The following is an 18,512-nucleotide window of genomic DNA, read 5'->3' as shown; positions in this document are numbered from 1 at the left end:
ATAACTTACGGTGGCCAAAGCATCCAACTGATCAGCAAAAGATACAAGGTTAGTCTTTGTGATGTTCTTGTCCATCTGCAATGAAAAAAGAAGTGGTCACACCATAGTACATCACTTTACTTGTTTTTTCTTCTTTTTCTTTCTGGGGAAGGGTTACGGTTAGGGACTGGGGTAGGCTTACGGTTAGGGACTGGGGAAGGGTTACGATTAAGGACTGGGGTAAGCTGACAGTTAGGGACTGGGAAGGGTTATGGCTAGGGACTGGGGAAGGTTTACGGTTAGGGACTGGGGAAGGGTTACAGATAGGGACTGGGGAAGGGTTACGATTAAGGACTGGGGTAAGCTGACAGTTAGGGACTGGGGAAGGCTTACGGTTAGGGACTGGGGTAGGCTGATTGTTAGGGACTGGGGTAGGCTGACGGTTAGGGATTGGGTTAGGCTGACGGTTAGGGACTGGGGTAGGCTGACAGTTAGGGACTGGAATAAGACACAAACAAAAGGAGAGATGTGTCCAAGACACATCTATTGTGTTCCAATCCCTCCTGCGACCTGGGAATAGAATATAAAAAACCACGTTCCTATATTACATAGAACGCTCCTCTTCTCCGCCTCTGGTAACCATATGTAGCAATCAGTATTCACAGATCTCACTGAGTGGTATAGGGATAAGACAGTGGACCCTTCACCAAAGCTGAATCCCCCTTGAAGTGGAAAAAAGTACCAAATACACCCCTTATAAGGGATAGGCGTCTCCTCTTCTCCGACGGGTCTAAGTTCTCAGATACACTGATTCCACCGGATACTCTTATTCATCAGGAAAAAGGCTCCATGTGGTGGTGTGCCATATGGAAATAACAATAAAGCTTGAGGTTTTTCAGAACAATCCTTTCACCCCTGGCTGCTGTGCTTAGAATCTCCGTCTGCGGCAGGGAATCGGGTGAATAAGAGTATCCGGTGGAATCAGTGTATCTGAGAGCTTAGACCCGTCGGAGAAGATGAGACGCCTATCCCTTATAAGGGGTGTATTTGGTACTTTTTTTCCACTTCAAGGGGGATTCAGCTTTGGTGAAGGGTCCACTGTCTTATCCCTATACCACTCAGTGAGATCTGTGAATACTGATTGCTACATATGGTTACCAGAGGCGGAGAAGAGGAGCGTTCTATGTAATATAGGAACGTGGTTTTTTATATTCTATTCCCAGGTCGCAGGAGGGATTGGAACACAATAGATGTGTCTTGGACACATCTCTCCTTTTGTTTGTGTCTTATTCTTTGTGGTGCGGGGTCACCACAAGTGTTCTATCTCCCTCCAGCAGACCTATAGCGCTGAAATTCCTGCAGTTTAAAATATACCTTTCTTGCATCCTAGGGACTGGAATAGGTTTACAGTTAAGGACTGGGGTAGGTTTACAGTTAGGGACTGGGGTAGGCTTACGGTTAGGGACTGGGGTAGGCTTACGGTTAGGGACTGGGGTGGGCTTACGGTTAGGGACTGGGGTAGGCTTATGGTTAGGTTAGGTTGGGGATTAGCGTAGATTATGGGGGCTATGTATCAGACAATCTAAGGAGAAACATTGGGGTAGGGTTACGGCTGGGGATTAGGGTAGGGTTACAGTGTGGAGAAGTGAGTTCCAGAGGACGGGGGCATCACAGTAGGGAGAAGGAGTTGAGAGGTTGAGCCAGAGCTATGAGTTAGGGAGAGAAGATATTCTATATACTGATATGTGAATAATCTCATGCGTTCTCATTACATAGTAGTATACAAGTCAAAAAAAAGAGAAAGAAAAGTACTCTTTTTTGGGGGGCACAACTTGTTAATTTACTTTAAAACTTAAAACTTTTATTAGGTATCAATAAGAAAAAGGAGGGGTTTAGTATACGAACCTACATACACACATCAACAAACATAAGACAAACTAATGCAATGACGCACAACTCGTCATTGAAAAAACCTCATCACAGTTTGTGAAAATCCCCTTCTTGTGGCAATTATACAATTTTGCAGTGGTATAAACTTTAAGCAAATCTGCGAAATATTTGAAAAAGAGAAATATATATAACAAATACACAGATGTTAAACAATGATACCATATCATTGAAAATGATGATGTCTGTCATGGGGGGAGGGGTGCATATATTGATCCCTCTGTAGTAGTATACTAATCAGCAGCCAATCACAGCGCTGGAAGATGAGCACACTGTAATGTTTCCGCACCTGCTGAGTGACGTTCACGAAGTTGAGATCGTATATTCCAGAAGTGGACACATTGGCCGCCTGTTCCATCTGACTGCTGCTCAGGAAGGTGATGTCGGATAAACTGATATTGATGTTCTCCACAGTCGAATTCACATCGGACGTATACTGTGGGGGCGGAGGGGTTAACATACGTCATCTCCACACATAGAGAACGATAACGTACAAACTGTACAGACCCCAACAACCACATAATAACCTATGCAGGTCACAGGTTGGACGCTTGTGTTATAGGCTGCGTCTATAGCACTGTGCAGTTTGTATCTAAGCACTAGCGGAACTCACGGCTGCCATACTGTAATACTAACCTCGCTGATATTCAGGTACTCATCCAGATTGACCAGGGAGTTCAGGCTTAGAGTGGTCCACAGCGGATCATTATTCTGGCAGTCACTGCAAGAGAAGGAGGAGACCGTGGCCGGTGAGGAACTTGTGCCAGTGTCACCATACACAGCAACCCGAGATGTGTCACCAGGTGCTATAATTACCACATTATCCTCCTCTCTGGTCTCTCTCATCTCTGTACTATTTATATTCCATCATGGAACACCCTTTCTAACAGCGTCAAACAAACTAGTACATATAGACAGACAGGCAGACTAGGGGGAGGTGTATCCAGTCTTGGAGAGAAAAAGGAGAGGTTACCCAAAGCAACCAATAGCACAGTCCTTGAAATGACGATTAGAAGTTAATTGGTTGCCATGGGCAACGACTGCACTTTATTACTAATAATAATAATAATAATAATTTTTTTATAAAGCACTTTTTTTCCTAATAGGACTCAAAAGTGCTTGCATTAGCCTTTTACATCACAAAATACAAAACTTACAACTTAACAAGGGATGTTAGTGAAATGCTTGGGTGAACAGGAAAGTCTTGAGTCTATTTTTGAATGTTTCCAGAGTGGAAGCTTCTTGCACTGAGCGGGGAAGTAAGTTCCATAGAGTTGGAGGTACTGTTAATAGTCCTTCATCAACCAATCGCAGTAATCGGGTGGGACAATAAGGGATCAGAAGCTGCTGCAGGTACCTTGGGCCCTGGTCATGTAGAGCTTTAAAAGTCAGTTAGCAAATCTTGAAAATGATTCGCCCTCTTATAGGCAGCCAGTGAAGGGAGTACAGAATGGGCGTTATGTGGCTGGAGCGGGGCTGGTTAGTTATTAGCCTGGCGGCTGTATTTTGTACCATCTGCAAGCTGTGCAATTCTTTTGCTGGGAGACCGAGGTAGAGGGCAAAGGACAGGTATAGTTGTGTATCATCTACATATCAGTGGTAGACCAGGCCATGACGTCTGATTATGTCACCCAGTGGTACAATGTAAACAGCAAAAAGCATGGGGGATAGTATGGAACCCTGCGGGACAACACATGGAAGTGGCACTGGTGATGATGAATACACTCCAGATGAAACTCTCTGTGACCTACCAGTGAGAAATGATTTGAACCAGCTAAGAACTGAGCCATCCAACCCACAGAATTGTTTCAGGCACTGAATTAGAATATCATGGTCCACGGTATAAAAAGCTGCAGAGAGATCCAGAAAGATGAAGACTGAGCAGTCACCTCTGTCTCTTGCCGGGATCAGTATGAAATCCCAGCGGTCGGAATCCCGACGGTCGAAATACCGACGCCAGAATCCCGACTGCCGCAATGCCGACATGGGGTGGCTGTGGATCGATCCCTACCCCCCCCCCTTGTGGGCTCGCTGCGCTCGCCACGCATCGGGCCCCGTATTAGTAGCTTAGTTGGGGCAGGGTCCAGGTCACAGGTGGTGGGACGAAGCCGTCGGGTAGTTTCTGCAATGTCTTTTACATCCATTGGGTCAAAGCTGTTCCACGAAGTCAGGTGGCTTACATTCGCAGGCTTGATAGTTTGGAACTCCTATGATGACACTGTGGGAGTTCCAGCCCGGATGGAAGATACTTTATCTGCAAAGAATTTAGCAAACTCATTGCAACGTGACTGGGAGAGGGCTCCATCAGGCTGCAGGCATGCTGGTTTGCGAAGCTTCTCCACTGTACGGAAAAGCTGAGCTGGCCTGTTTGCTGCTCTGATCTCATTTGACAGGAACTCTGATTTCTTACTAGTGATTGTTGATTGATATTCTCCAGTATGTTTCATTCGTTTTAGCTTATCCTCTACAATGTTCGACTTCCTCCACAGTCTTTCAAGTCTCCAACCCCTTTTCTTGAGTTCACTAACACTGTTGTCAAACCAAGGGGCTTGACGTCGTGGTGTACGGGGTCATATACAGGGGATATAATATCCATTGCAGCTGTCACAGCCCTGTTATAGTAACAGACTAGGGAACAATGATCTTCACAGGCCCCCATTACTGCAGAGAGATTCAGGTTTGCTGCAAGAGCCTGGGGAGTCCTACTCCTCCTTGGGCGATATCTGGTCAACTCCAAGGGTAAGGTTTTATTTCGAGGGGTTGCAACACAGAACCAAATTGAGTGGTGGTCAGACCATGTGACTGGGTTTATTTTTAGGTCAGAGACTTCTAATCCAATCTTGAAGACAAGATCAAGAGTGTGGCCACTTTTATGTGTAGCAGAAGTAATGACCTGTGTGAGGCCCAAAGTGTTCATAGTACACAGGAGGTCTTGACCAAGACATGAGAGCTCATCATCGACCCATGCGTTGAAATCACCAAGGATCAGCCATCTTTGGTGCTTCTTTCTCCATTCTGGATACATCTACCCCAAGACTTTCACATTAGAGCAACCATTTTCGCTGCTTATGGTTTAATATACTCCATGCCACATCTCTATTATGAAATGCTGTGATAATGGGTTAAATTGTTCTATTACTTATATAAATTGGACTATAGACAAGTTTCTTTGCAAGCTAAGAGCCCAGCAGAGTTTGTATAGAAAAACTAAGGGGTTCTGCAGCTGAAGGCCCATACACTCGGGGCGATATTACCCCTATTTTCTACATGATCTGACAATTAAGCACAGATCGCGTGGTGTGCATGCCCGTGAGCGACGGTGAAGCACGGTCCCGCACGTCGCCATCGACAGACTAAATCTTGACTGCATTCAGTCAAAATCTAGACATATTGCCATATTCTCTGGTGAGAACACCGGTCTGCACAGATCACTCAGCCGGTGCATCGCATATGTTTCAGAAATGTGTGCTGAGCGGTCTGTGCTTAAGCACTTCATTCAGCACAATGCTGAAGATGCCAGTGACATGTGCGTATGGGCCTTTAGGGAAATCGGCAGCTCCGGGATCAGAGATAGAGAAAGGGAGACACAAGCCACAAGTTAGACATTGGTGTATAAAGGCTGACATGGAGGAAACCAGCAGATAAATAAGTAACTTGTGTAATAAAAGGACCGTGTACCTGAGGTTAGGGGGAATGATGGCCGAGTAAGGACTAAGGTAAATATTTATTAATCTATGCGGCCAGTCCCTAGTAATAAGCAATTCACAGAAATGAGGAATCCTTATTGGTTTTATTTATGTGTCATCGGGACAAGGGATCCGATAGGTAATAAAGCAGGATGAGCTCTACCATTAGACAGCCGCCTAGGGCGCCAGGATGTGGTGGGGCGCCACCAAGTCTGCCTATCACAAGGATGTCTATGGGGAAGAAATCCTTACTAGGATGCAAAGGAAAGACAGCGAGAAAGAGAGCAAAAGAGAAAGGTCAAAAGAATTAAAAAGAAATAAAAGAAAATATAGAAAAATGTAGGACAAAAACAGAAAGATAGATAAAAGAAACATGCAAAAAGAAAAATCGATAAAGAAACACGGAAACGATGAAATAAACAGAAAAAGAAAAGGAAAATAAAGAAAACAAACTCAAAGATATAATCAATAAAAAAACACAGCAAGAGAGAAAAATAGAAAATGTAAAGAAAGAAAACAGAAAGGAAGAAACAGGAAAGAAAATGAAAAAAGCTATAGAAAAAAGCAATAGGAAAAGAAAAAAAAGAAAGAAAGAAAGAAAGAAAGAAAGAAAGAAAAAGAAAGAAAGAATAAGAGAGTAAGAAAGAAAGAGTAAGAAAGAGTAAGTTGCATCCCCCATAGGTTTCTATGGGATATGCGATGCTGATTCGATTTACCCAAAGCATTCCCGATATCAGCATCTGTTGTAGCCTATGGGCTACAGAACGTAGAATGTAGTTCCGGCAGGGTTGCCTAGAAAACCTCCACTGGAAACGGCCCCTCTGTACGATGGTCGTGATGACGGTGCACATGCAGAAGCCCCGGTGGCCCTCATTGTACGTTGCAGAGCCTTTGTCCCTGCGGGTGCCGGGTGAGACATTCACCCAATATGATCGCATTGTGCAATACGATCTGGGTACAATATTAGCGCCCAGGGTTGCATTGTAAAATACAATCATTGTTAAATGGGAAAGACAGAGAGACAGACAGAACAATGGAAAGACAAGAAACAAAAATAAAGATAGAAATAAAGAAAAAAGCAAAAGAAAAGTAAAAATAAAAGAAAGAGCACAAGAAAAAGAAGAAAAACAAGAAAGACACAAGCAATAAAGAAATCTAGAAAGAAATAAAAATGAAAATAAAAAGATAAAGAAATAAAAATAAACCAATAAAGAGAAGAGAAAGAAACTCAGTTTTACTAGATTTAATTGTAATTAACTTAATATTTAATTTGTGGTTCAAGGGTTATTTTAAGGTGCACTTTATAACTACTGCCATATTCCCCTCATTCCTCGGTCTAGGGGCATATTCAGTTAACCACAGGCCTTACAACAGACGCAGGCCTTATAACAGACGCAGGCCTTACAACAGACGCAGGCCTTACAACAGACGCAGGCCTTACAACAGACGCAGGCCTTACAACAGACGCAGGCCTTACAACAGGTTTGTTGCAGTGGTCTGAGCTATTCAGTTCGGTTTGCAACCTCTTTCAATCAGAAATCGAAGTCTTGCCCTTACGGTAGGTAGCGTGTCAACTCATTAGCCGTGGGTTTTACCGCAGGAGGAAATACAGTAGGCTCAACATTTATTAGCTTCGGGTGTTAAAACTCAATGTTATTCTAATGCAGTAGGCCTGGGGCTAATTGAATATGTCCTATATAATACTTTGACCATGAATGTATGTTAATTAGGGGTTTGTATCTTGTTTATTGTATATACATCAGCGTGTCAGAACCGGGGGGGGGGGGGGGGGCATCCTTGCTGTACTTAATGCAGGTGGCAGCTGTGGAACTTCTGAGATGCCACCACCATACTTTTATCTGAGGGGCTGGAATGTGGGTATTGGTGGCAGTGTGGTGTTGGTGGAAAGAGTAGGTTATCGAGAAGCCTTGCACAGGCCCTGTATATAGGGATTTGGCTAGCTAGCGGCACATGTATAACTGTAGCCCATAGGCTACTAGGGAATAATGCTATCTTAAGATGGCATTATAGAAACATAGAATTTGACGGCAGATAAGAACCATTTGGCCCATCTAGTCTGCCCCTTTTTTACCCTCCAGGTAAACTCAACCCTTTTTAATCCTTATTTACCAGTGACAAGCTGACAAGCTTGGCAAATCTGACAGCAGTCCCCATAATAGGCTACTGTATGAGGGTTTGCTTCTGTTGGAAATGGTGGATGTGCAGGAGAAATAAACTTTGCTTCAGCGGTTACTCTGCTGGCCCCTAAATGCTGCAGGACAGGGAACCTGCTTGTGTGACACCAGCAGGAAAAACACATTCATGTCAACAAGGCAGTATCGTCGTGGAAACAAAACAGGCCTTTGTATCTGTAGGAATCCCGAGTGTCCATTGTGACATCACCTTAGGGCAATGACCGGCTATCACACTATGGGGGAGATTCTCTAAGCGAAAAATGCGGTAAAAACCCCGTTAACTGGGTTTTTACCGCATTTTGGGATGCTGTAAGCATCCCCCCGCCGGGCTACCGCGGCGGGGGGCATCGCCAGAAAAATCTGGCGATGCCCCATAGAAGCCAATGGGTTTCTACCGCAACCCTCCGCCGCCCCGCGCCGACCCCCCGCATCGCCCCCTCACCTGTGTCCGGGCAGCACAGAGCTGTGCTGCCCGGACCCGTGACCTCCTCCCTGCACTGATCCTCTTCCGGGTGCAGGGAGGAGGAGAGCCCGGCACAGCAGCAGCAGTGCCGGGTGTGTGAGGGAGGGGGGAGCCGCCGGGACCTGCTGGGACCCGGCGACTCTCACCGCAAAGGACAGCTCTTAACGCAAGAGCTGTCCTTTGCTATAATTATCGCATATGTTACAACATATGCGATAATTAAATATGCGATGGGCGGCGAAGGGGGGTGGAGATTCTTAGAGAATCTCCCCCTATGAGTGCAGTGCCGAGGTGCACTTAGGTGACCATGCATGCAGACACTAGGCCATTAGTAAGGGATGTTCTACATACCTGTACAGGGCCATCAGGCTCAGGTTATTGAGGCCTATATTCAGCTCCTTGCTCAGGTTTACGTTGGCATCGACAAACTACAAATAGAGATAAACAAGTAATGTAAGCGTTATACATGAACATATTGTAAGATAAATACTGTTTTGTTGGTACTTGTGTAATAGCACGGCGCCCGTTACGTAATTAGCGTAGCGTCCCTGTCAGAATCAGTGTAGTGTTCCCGCGGCCAGCGTAGTTAGCGTCCCTGTCAGAATCAGTGTAGTGTTCCCGCGGCCAGCGTAGTTAGCGTCCCTGTCAGAATCAGCGTAGTGTTTCAGCGGCCAGCGTAGTTAGCGTAGTCAGTCAGAAGTAGCGTAGTGTTCCCACGGCCGCTTAGCGTAGTTAGCGTCCCTGTCAGAAGTAGCGTAGTGTTCCCACGGCCAGCAAATAGTCAGCCAGTGTCCCTGTCAGATTCAGCGTAGTGTTCTTGCGGCCAGTTAAGTTTTTCTTCTTCTTTATTATTCACTAAAATCCAGTTACCAGTTAACACATGTCTTCATTACTGTCTCAGATGTATGATATGGCAGGTGTGAATGTGTTCCTGAAACACCCCCACTATCCACGCCAGCCCGAAGCGTGGCGAGCGCACGCGGAATACATGTAAAGTAATCCGCGTCCCCTCGCAGGGCTCGCCACGCTTCGGGCTCGGTGGCTCGCTGCGCCAGCCAGCCACAGAACTTGTGTAATAAATATGCCTGGGATGCCGTGGACAGAGCTGCAGCTCCCGAGGACAGTACGGTGACTAGCTGAGTACGCAGGGCTTCTGCTGAGTCACTATGCTAACTACGCTAGGCAGCCGTTAAGCTACGCTGACCGCATAGCTTACCCTACGCTGAAAACATAGCGCAGCCGTGCACCGTGCTATTACACAAGTACCGTTTTATTATTACAGTAGTAAGAGAAGTAAGAGACCACACCGCCACAGTAAGGGCTTCAAAAAGTTATAAATTGGAGAGTGATAAACAGCCAGCCAATTAACCAATCAACTCCTACCTGTCATGTTACAGGCTGAAAGGTAGGAGATGATTGGCTGGTTGTTGATCATTCTCCATTTTATCACTTTTTGAAGCTTGATACATTTGGCCCTAAGAAAGAATCATGCCACGCTGCTCCAGGCCTGTGGGACACACTTCCCTGTCCTATTGGATAATTAGCCACCAGTCCCCAAGGTTACAAGTTTGTCCTCATTGCTCGTTTCCTCAGTCCAGGCGTCAGCCTTCCTAACGACTCGGTCTCTGTCACCATCTCTAGTGTTGCCCTAGGCATTCCTCCCCCTTACATCTGGGATGTGAGCTCTCACGAGCAGGGCCCTCTTCCCGAGGATGAGGGGGAGGGGAGACCAGTCATTCCAGTCTCCAACTTGTTAAACATACTATCCATGGAATGGAATTCATTTTTTTCCATCCGTTATTACGTAGGGATGCGGTAATTTGGTCTACAGCATGATGGTCGACAGTCATTAGGTTGACACCGTTAGATCAACATGGGTCTAGGTCGACATGGGAAAATGTTGACATGGGTCTAGGTCGAAAGGTCATTCGTTCAACAGGTCATTAGTTCGACAGTGTCTAGGTCGACAATCAAAAGGTCGACATGGGGTTTTTCACTGTTTTTTTAGCTGACATGTGCCGACAGGCGGTATTTCATGCCCTACCATCCACTAGGGCGTGGTGGGAGAATAAAATAGTGTGCTGAGCGCAGCGAGACACCGTGCCCGAAGCATTGCGAGCGATGCAAGGGGATGCGGTGCACTTTAAACTGTGTCCATGTCGACATTCGGGTCAAAAAACAGTGAAAAACCCCATGTCGACCTTTTAACTGTCAACCTAGACACTGTCGAACTAATGACCTGTCGACCTAAAACCATGTCGACCTAATACGGCTAATATTGTTTACTTTTATGGCCTTTTCTCTTTTAAAATACATTTCCTCAATTAAATGGATCAGTTTAATTAAATCAGTTTGTTTTAATCCATAAATGCTTCACTTGTCTGCCACTACATACTTCAAGTCCATTTCCCTGTGCTGCCCCATGGGCTTTAAAAAATAAAAAAGATAATTATTATCATCAATAATAATAATAATAATAATAATAAAATCATCATATTAGGCTGTATATTAATCTGCCATCCTGTCTGCCACTGCTGTTTGTGCCACTTTGCGTCGGGACTATGTAAAAACCGGACCGGACCACACTCCGGACTGCCGGACAGGACATCAAAATCTGCAGTCCGGAGCTTGTAAGGTCCGGTCCGGGGGGTGTCCTGTCTGGGGGGGTGTCTTGTCCGGGGGGTCCCTGTGATAACTATCACCAGGGACATGGGGGAGGGGAGATTACAGCCTCCCCGGGTGGCCCGGACCGTCCGGTTTTTGCTACATGCCCGGACCATACAGGGAGGCTTTATTTTACCCCTCCTCCTCTACCTGGTGACAGGTGTGACAGGCAGCCCCCCCAGAGAGGACACCCCCGGACAGGACACCCCCCGGACCGGAGGCTACAAGCTACAAGCTACAAAATGCAGTTTGATGTCTGTCCTGGTTCGGTTTTCACCCAGATCCCTTTGCGTCACTTCGTTTAGCCAGCCCGCCTATGGCCTAAATTGGTCGACAATATGGTCAGTGGAGAGATGGTCAAAATTGACTGGAAATTGATGTGACGGGGGTTAGTAATATCATAGGAACAAAGACCGACCCAAATTTTTTTGCATTTTTTTTTATAAATAAAATCTAGACCCAAAAAGACATAACATTGATTTTGCCAAAACCAGAAAACAAAAATCCAGAGGGCGGTTTGTGATGGAATTGTAAACATCATTACCGAAGTGTTCCTACAGCCACAAAAGTTGCAGGACTGAATAACGTATGGGACCTGGGGTGCAGGTCATTGTCTGGGAGGTTCAAATGTTCTGGTTCATTACAAAATCTACATTTCTAAGACAAGCAGCCGCTACGTAAGTCACCTGGTAGAGCTGTTGGTTGCTCCACGGTTTGCAGAAAGATGTGTAGGCATTTCCTCCGATGGCAAACAGCACGGCGGTCACCAGCATCAGAAGCCACGCAAATATGAAGCTGAAGCCAGTACCCCTGCAATTACATAGGAAACGCCTGATATATATAGTCTTCAGTTTCTACATTGTGTCCTATAGCACCCCCTAGTGCTGAGCGCTGGGATATATATTTTAACAAATTATATACAGAGCCAGCATATTTCAATTCACTTTATTATAGTGAGCAAACTCTTGTATGGAGAATTTTCAGAAGTGCGCAGATGCTCAACCTCACCCCCATGTGCGAACACGCGGGGGGGGGGGGGGGTGGGACAAGAATAAGGTCCAAAACTCATGTCGCCCTTTTGATTGTCAACCTTCCCATTGTTGACCTAATGGTTGTGTCCACCTTCGACACTGTCGACCTTAGCCATGTCAACATATTTCATGTGTTGACATTTAGTGGTCGAAACTAATGTTAGTTGACCTTCATAGTATCCACCTATGACCCATACCCGTATTTTATAACGTTCAGCATACAGGTTACAGCAGGGTATCAATAAGTAAAACAACAGATACTGCCAAAGCTTCTATGACATCATGCAAAGTGGAACCAATCAAAAACTCTGCAATCTGTTCCATCATTACTCAACAGTGCCAGCTGTTGGGGCAGCTTACCCGGAGTACTGTAGATGGGAGTGGTTACCTCCCAATGTTGGGGCACCATAACTGGTGCTGATAAATTACCTTCCAATGTTGGGGAATCATGCCAGGCACAGGTGGGAGTGGTTATCTTACAATGTTGTTCAGATGGGGAGTAATTATCTTCCAATGTTAAGGTGCAGATGGGGAGTAATTATCTCCCAATGCTGAGGTACAATGCCTGGTGCCGATGGGGAGTAATCATCTCCCAATGCTGAGGTACAATGCCTGGAGCAGATGGGGAGTAATTATCTCCCAATGCTGAGGTACAATGCCTGGTGCAGATGGGGAGTAATTATCTCCCAATGTTGAGGTACAATGCCTGGTGCAGATGGGGAGTAATTATCTCCCAATGTTGAGGTACAATGCCTGGAGCAGATGGGGAGTAATTATCTCCCAATGCTGAGGTACAATGCCTGGTGCAGATGGGGAGTAATTATCTCCCAATGCTGAGGTACAATGCCTGGTGCAGATGGGGAGTAATTATCTCCCAATGCTGAGGTACAATGCCTGGTGCAGATGGGAAGTAATTATCTCCCAATGCTGAGGTACAATACCTGGTGCAGATGGGGAGTAATTATTTCCCAATGTTGAGGTACAATGCCTGGAGCAGATGGGGAGTAATTATCTCCCAATGCTGAGGTACAATACCTGGTCCAGATGGGGAGTAATTATCTCTCAATGCTGAGGTACAATGCCTGGTGCAGATGGGGAGTAATTATCTCCCAATGTTGAGGTACAATGCCTGGTGCAGATGGGGAGTAATTATCTCCCAATGCTGAGGTACAATACCTGGAGCAGATGGGGAGTAATTATCTCCCAATGCTGAGGTACAATACCTGGTCCAGATGGGGAGTAATTATCTCCCAATGTTGAGGTACAATGCCTGGTGCAGATGGGGAGTAATTATCTCCCAATGTTGAGGTACAATACCTGGGGCACATGGGGAGTAATTATCTCCCAATGTTGAGGTACAATGCCTGGTGCAGATGGGGAGTAATCATCTCCCAATGCTGAGGTACAATACCTGGTCCAGATGGGGAGTAATTATCTCCCAATGTTGAGGTACAATACCTGGGGCACATGGGGAGTAATTATCTCCCAATGCTGAGGTACAATGCCTGGTGCAGATGGGGAGTAATTATCTCCCAATGCTGAGGTACAATGCCTGGTGCAGATGGGGAGTAATTATCTCCCAATGTTGAGGTACAATACCTGGGGCACATGGGGAGTAATTATCTCCCAATGCTGAGGTACAATGCCTGGTGCTGGTGGGGAGTAATTATCTCCCAATGCTGAGGTACAATGCCTGGTGCAGATGGGGAGTAATTATCTCCCAATGTTGAGGTACAATGCATGGTGCAGATGGGGAGTAATTATCTCCCAATGCTGAGGTACAATGCCTGGTGCTGGTGGGGAGTAATTATCTCCCAATGCTGAGGTACAATGCCTGGTGCAGATGGGGAGTAATTATCTCCCAATGCTGAGGTACAATGCCTGGTGCACATGGGGAGTAATTATCTCCCAATGCTGAGGTACAATACCTGGGGCACATGGGGAGTAATTATCTCCCAATGCTGAGGTACAATGCCTGGTGCAGATGGGGAGTAATTATCTCCCAATGCTGAGGTACAATGCCTGGTGCAGATGGGGAGTAATTATCTCCCAATGCTGAGGTACAATGCCTGGTGCTGGTGGGGAGTAATTATCTCCCAATGTTGAGGTGCAGATGGGGAGTAATTATCTCCCAATGCTGAGGTACAATGTCTGGAGCAGATGGGGAGTAATTATTTCCCAATGTTGAGGTACAATACCTGGGGCACATGGGGAGTAATTATCTCCCAATGCTGAGGTACAATGCCTGGTGCTGGTGGGGAGTAATTATCTCCCAATGCTGAGGTACAATGCCTGGTGCAGATGGGGAGTAATTATCTCCCAATGTTGAGGTACAATGCCTGGTGCAGATGGGGAGTAATTATCTCCCAATGCTGAGGTACAATACCTGGGGCACATGGGGAGTAATTATCTCCCAATGCTGAGGTACAATGCCTGGTGCAGATGGGGAGTAATCATCTCCCAATGCTGAGGTATAATATCTGGTGCAGATGGGGAGTAATTATCTCCCAATGTTGAGGTACAATGCCTGGCGCAGATGGGGAGTAATTATCTCCCAATGCTGAGGTACAATGCCTGGTGCAGGTGGGGAGTAATTATCTCCCAATGCTGAGGTACAATGCCTGGCGCAGATGGGGAGTAATTATCTCCCAATGCAGAGGTACAATGCCTGGTGCAGATGGGGAGTAATTATCTCCCAATGCTGAGGTACAATGCCTGGTGCAGATGGGGAGTAATTATCTCCCAATGCTGAGGTACAATGCCTGGTGCTGATGGGGAGTAATTATCTCCCAATGCTGAGGTACAATGCCTGGTGCAGATGGGGAGTAATTATCTCCCAATGTTGAGGTACAATGCCTGGCGCAGATGGGGAGTAATTATCTCCCAATGCTGAGGTACAATGCCTGGTGCAGGTGGGGAGTAATTATCTCCCAATGCTGAGGTACAATGCCTGGCGCAGATGGGGAGTAATTATCTCCCAATGCAGAGGTACAATGCCTGGTGCAGATGGGGAGTAATTATCTCCCAATGCTGAGGTACAATGCCTGGTGCAGATGGGGAGTAATTATCTCCCAATGTTGAGGTACAATGCCTGGTGCAGATGGGGAGTAATTATCTCCCAATGCTGAGGTACAATGCCTGGTACTGATGGGGAGTAATTATCTCCCAATTCTGAGGTACAATGCCTGGTGCAGATGGGGAGTAATTATCTCCCAATGCTGAGGTACAATGCATGGCGCAGATGGGGAGTAATTATTTATGACTGTTACCGTTGGCAGTGGTTATCTCCCAATATTAGAGCACCATACCTGGTGCAGATGATGAGAGTTCCGAGTACGGGGAAGGCACACCACCTGGCGCAGTTGGATATGATGATCTCCCAGTGATTTCTCAGGCTGCTGATCGCACCACACAAGCTGGTCAGCCATAATATCACTACACATGTAGTATATCACCCTGCAGAACACAATCATTGTCTCTATCCTACTTACGCCATGAAGAAGTCTCCAGCAGAATTTGATGCACAGTTGCGCTCAGTGGGGTCCACATTTGCCTTATGACCACACGGAGCAAGTAGCAGTCCAAAGATATTACATACAACCACTAGGAGAACAATACAGGAGAGAATGATCCCAACTATCCACCTGCAGGGGGCGCAAGTAGAAAAAGAATCATCAGCACAAATTTCAGAAAGAAAAATCAAGAAAAATCTTATTTTACCTGTAGAATTTTGCATTTAGATTTCACAGACCAAAGGATAATATTGTGTGTGTGTGTGTGTGTGTGTGTGTGTGTGTGTGTGTGTGTGTGTGTGTGTGTGTGTGTGTGTGTGTGTGTGTGTGTGCATGTGCGTGTGTGTGTGTGTATGTCAAACACTGCAAAATAAATCTGAATCACTAAGCTCCTATGTCTGGGACCAAAGGTTTAGAGCAGGCATGTCCAAACTGTGGCCCTCCAGCTGTTGTCACAAGTCCCATCATGCCTTGCCACAGTTTTGCAATTAGGGAATGCTAAAAAAATGGCAAGGCATGCTGGGACGTGTAGTTTCACAACAGCTGGAGGGTCACAGTTTGGACATGCCTGGTTTAGAGGGACCAGTTATATTACTTTCTCCAGGGCGAACACCCTGGAGGTCAGAAACAATCCCTAATTCAATGAGTCCATTGAGCACAATAAATGACACGCGGGAGATATCGGACCATCTGTATCGGTATACGGTCGTTCGTTCGACACTATTAAGGTGATGTACATTGGGTCGACCACTGAAGGTCAAAAGGCCTTAGGTCGTCACATGAGAAAGATCGACACAAGCATTAGGTTGACATTGGGAAGGTCAGCAATCAGGTTTTTGGGGTTTTTGGGTTTTTTTTGTGCCGAAAAGCATTATTTCATGCCCTACCCTCCACTAGGGCCTTGATGGCTAACTTTGACACTCCAGCTGTTGTTGAACTTCACATCCCAGCATGCTCTGCTTCTGTTTTGTTACTTGGCCATACTAAATATGATGTATGTCATGCTGGGATATGTAGCTCAACAACAGCTGGAGTGTCGAGGTTATGTCAAGCAATCCACTTTCGGTGTCCATGACGACATCCGGGACAAAAAAAAACATGAAAAACCCATGTGGACCTTTTCACTGATAACCTCACCAATGTCGACCTGGTTACGGTATATTAGATCTACAATGTCTAGGTCTATAGTCAAAAGGTCAACCACTATTGGTCGACAGGGTGAAAGGTCAACATTCAAAAGGTCGATGTGGTCACAAGGTCTACAATCAAAAGGTTGACATGAGTTTTTCATGGCTCTTAGTTGTCTATGTCAATATAGGTGGGTATGGACACCGTCTAAGTGTACCGTGTTCCCTCGACACAGGTCAGCTCAAAAAAATAAAACAAACATGTCAACCTTTTTCATGTAAACCTTTATTCATGTCGACCTATTGACCATGTCGACATTCTGACTGTCGATCTTTTGACCATGTCGACCAATAGTTGTCAACCTTTTGACTAGACACTGTAGATCTAATGACTGCGTACCTGTTGACCTAATGCTCGTGTCGACCTTAGGCATGTCGGCCGGTACTCTTTACTTAGCATGGCGCCCATCGCGGCCATTGAATGCACTAAAAAATCGGGTGCGACGCGACCGAAGCGATGCCCGCGATTTCCCATAGGGAACAATGTTAAATGTCTCAATTGACCCGATTTTCCTGTTCAATGCCACAATTGACCCGATTTTTCCATAGGAAACAATGTTAAATGGCCCACAGAGGCCAAATAGCCACCCTAAAGTGTGAAATGGCCCCCACAATTGTTAACGCCACCCCACGATCAACGTCAACCCGAAGCGTGGCGAGCGCAGCGTGCCCGCGAGGGGCGGCGGTACGCGTCCTACGACCTTTTCATACCCCCACTATCCACGTCGGCGTGGAGTTGAGAATAGAATTGTGTGCCGAGCGCAGCGAGCCACCGAGCCCGAAGCGTGGCGAGCGCAGCGACGCGGGGACGCGGATACCTGTGAAGCCCGCGAAGGGACGCGTTTACCTGTGAAGGTATCGGTGGCTCGCCACACTATTCTATTCTCAACTCCACGCCGACGTGGATAGTGGGGGTATGAAAAGGTCGTAGGACGCGTACCGCCGCCCCTCGTGGGCTCGCTGCGCTCGCCACGCTTCGGGTTGACGTTGATCGTGGGGTGGCGTTAACAATTGTGGGGGCCATTTCACACTTCAGGGTGGCTATTTGGCCTCTGTGGGCCATTTAACATTGTTTCCTATGGAAAAATCGGGTCAATTGAGGCATTGAACAGGAAAATCGGGTCAATTGAGACATTTAACATTGTTCCCTATGGGAAATCGCGGGCATCGCGTCGCACCCGATTTTTAGTGCATTCAATGCCCGCGATTTTTTTTACCTGCGATGTCCACGATCAAAATCGTGGGCGCCGTGCTAAGTAAAGAGTACCTGTCGGCCTTTTTAACGTGTCAACCTAAGGCCTTCAGTGGTCAACCCAATGTATGTCGACCTTAATTTGGTCGACCCAATGACCCATACCCTCTGTATCAGCACGCTGTATTGCACATTGTATCTATCTGAAGTTCTCTGGGGTGTAAGCCCCAGAGGAGTAACCGAAACCGATGTCAGGAGGGTGGAGTTCTAGAAAGGTGTAGGAGTTCCGGACACAGGATTTCCCGCAGTTCTGCCAGTCATGTAAGGAGCATGTGATAATAACAGACATACAGCCCACCTGTAATATTCATATTTCACAGCATCCGGCTGGAACTGCTGGGAGTAATTTTTTGCTGTGCCAAAAAACGAAGTCAAATTATTTAATGTATCCACGATAGGAATGCTGTTCCTGAAGTCCTGGATCTTCTTCTTTATATTCTCCAGCTGGTTTTGCACCGCTAGAATATAAGAGAGCAATGGGTTAAGGAATATATATTTATTGGCCATCAAGATTACTAGATGAATTGTTCACCCCCCATACCCACAAGTATGAGGTTGGCAGAGGTGCAGTGGCAACAGCAGAGGTCTGTGCCAGA

General features: G+C 46.3%; 1 protein-coding gene across 1 annotated transcript in view; it reads right to left on the bottom strand.

The window, feature by feature from the left end:
• The window catches only part of LOC146009351 (prominin-1-A-like), a 111,696-nt gene that overhangs the window by 12,188 nt on the left and 80,996 nt on the right, over positions 1-18,512 (bottom strand). Inside the window, exons 11-17 of the mRNA XM_083149640.1 lie at positions 18,215-18,374; positions 15,457-15,609; positions 11,621-11,744; positions 8,622-8,698; positions 2,563-2,647; positions 2,216-2,362; positions 10-75 (exon numbers count right to left, since the gene is read on the bottom strand). Of these exons, the coding sequence (XP_083005766.1) occupies positions 10-75; positions 2,216-2,362; positions 2,563-2,647; positions 8,622-8,698; positions 11,621-11,744; positions 15,457-15,609; positions 18,215-18,374 (812 nt within the window). The remainder of the gene's footprint in view (positions 1-9; positions 76-2,215; positions 2,363-2,562; positions 2,648-8,621; positions 8,699-11,620; positions 11,745-15,456; positions 15,610-18,214; positions 18,375-18,512) is intronic.

Source organism: Crinia signifera, chromosome 6 (genome assembly GCF_055691185.1).
Source record: "Crinia signifera chromosome 6, ASM5569118v1, whole genome shotgun sequence".
Classification (NCBI taxonomy): domain Eukaryota; kingdom Metazoa; phylum Chordata; class Amphibia; order Anura; family Myobatrachidae; genus Crinia; species Crinia signifera.
This window is presented reverse-complemented; position numbering and strand designations above follow the sequence as displayed.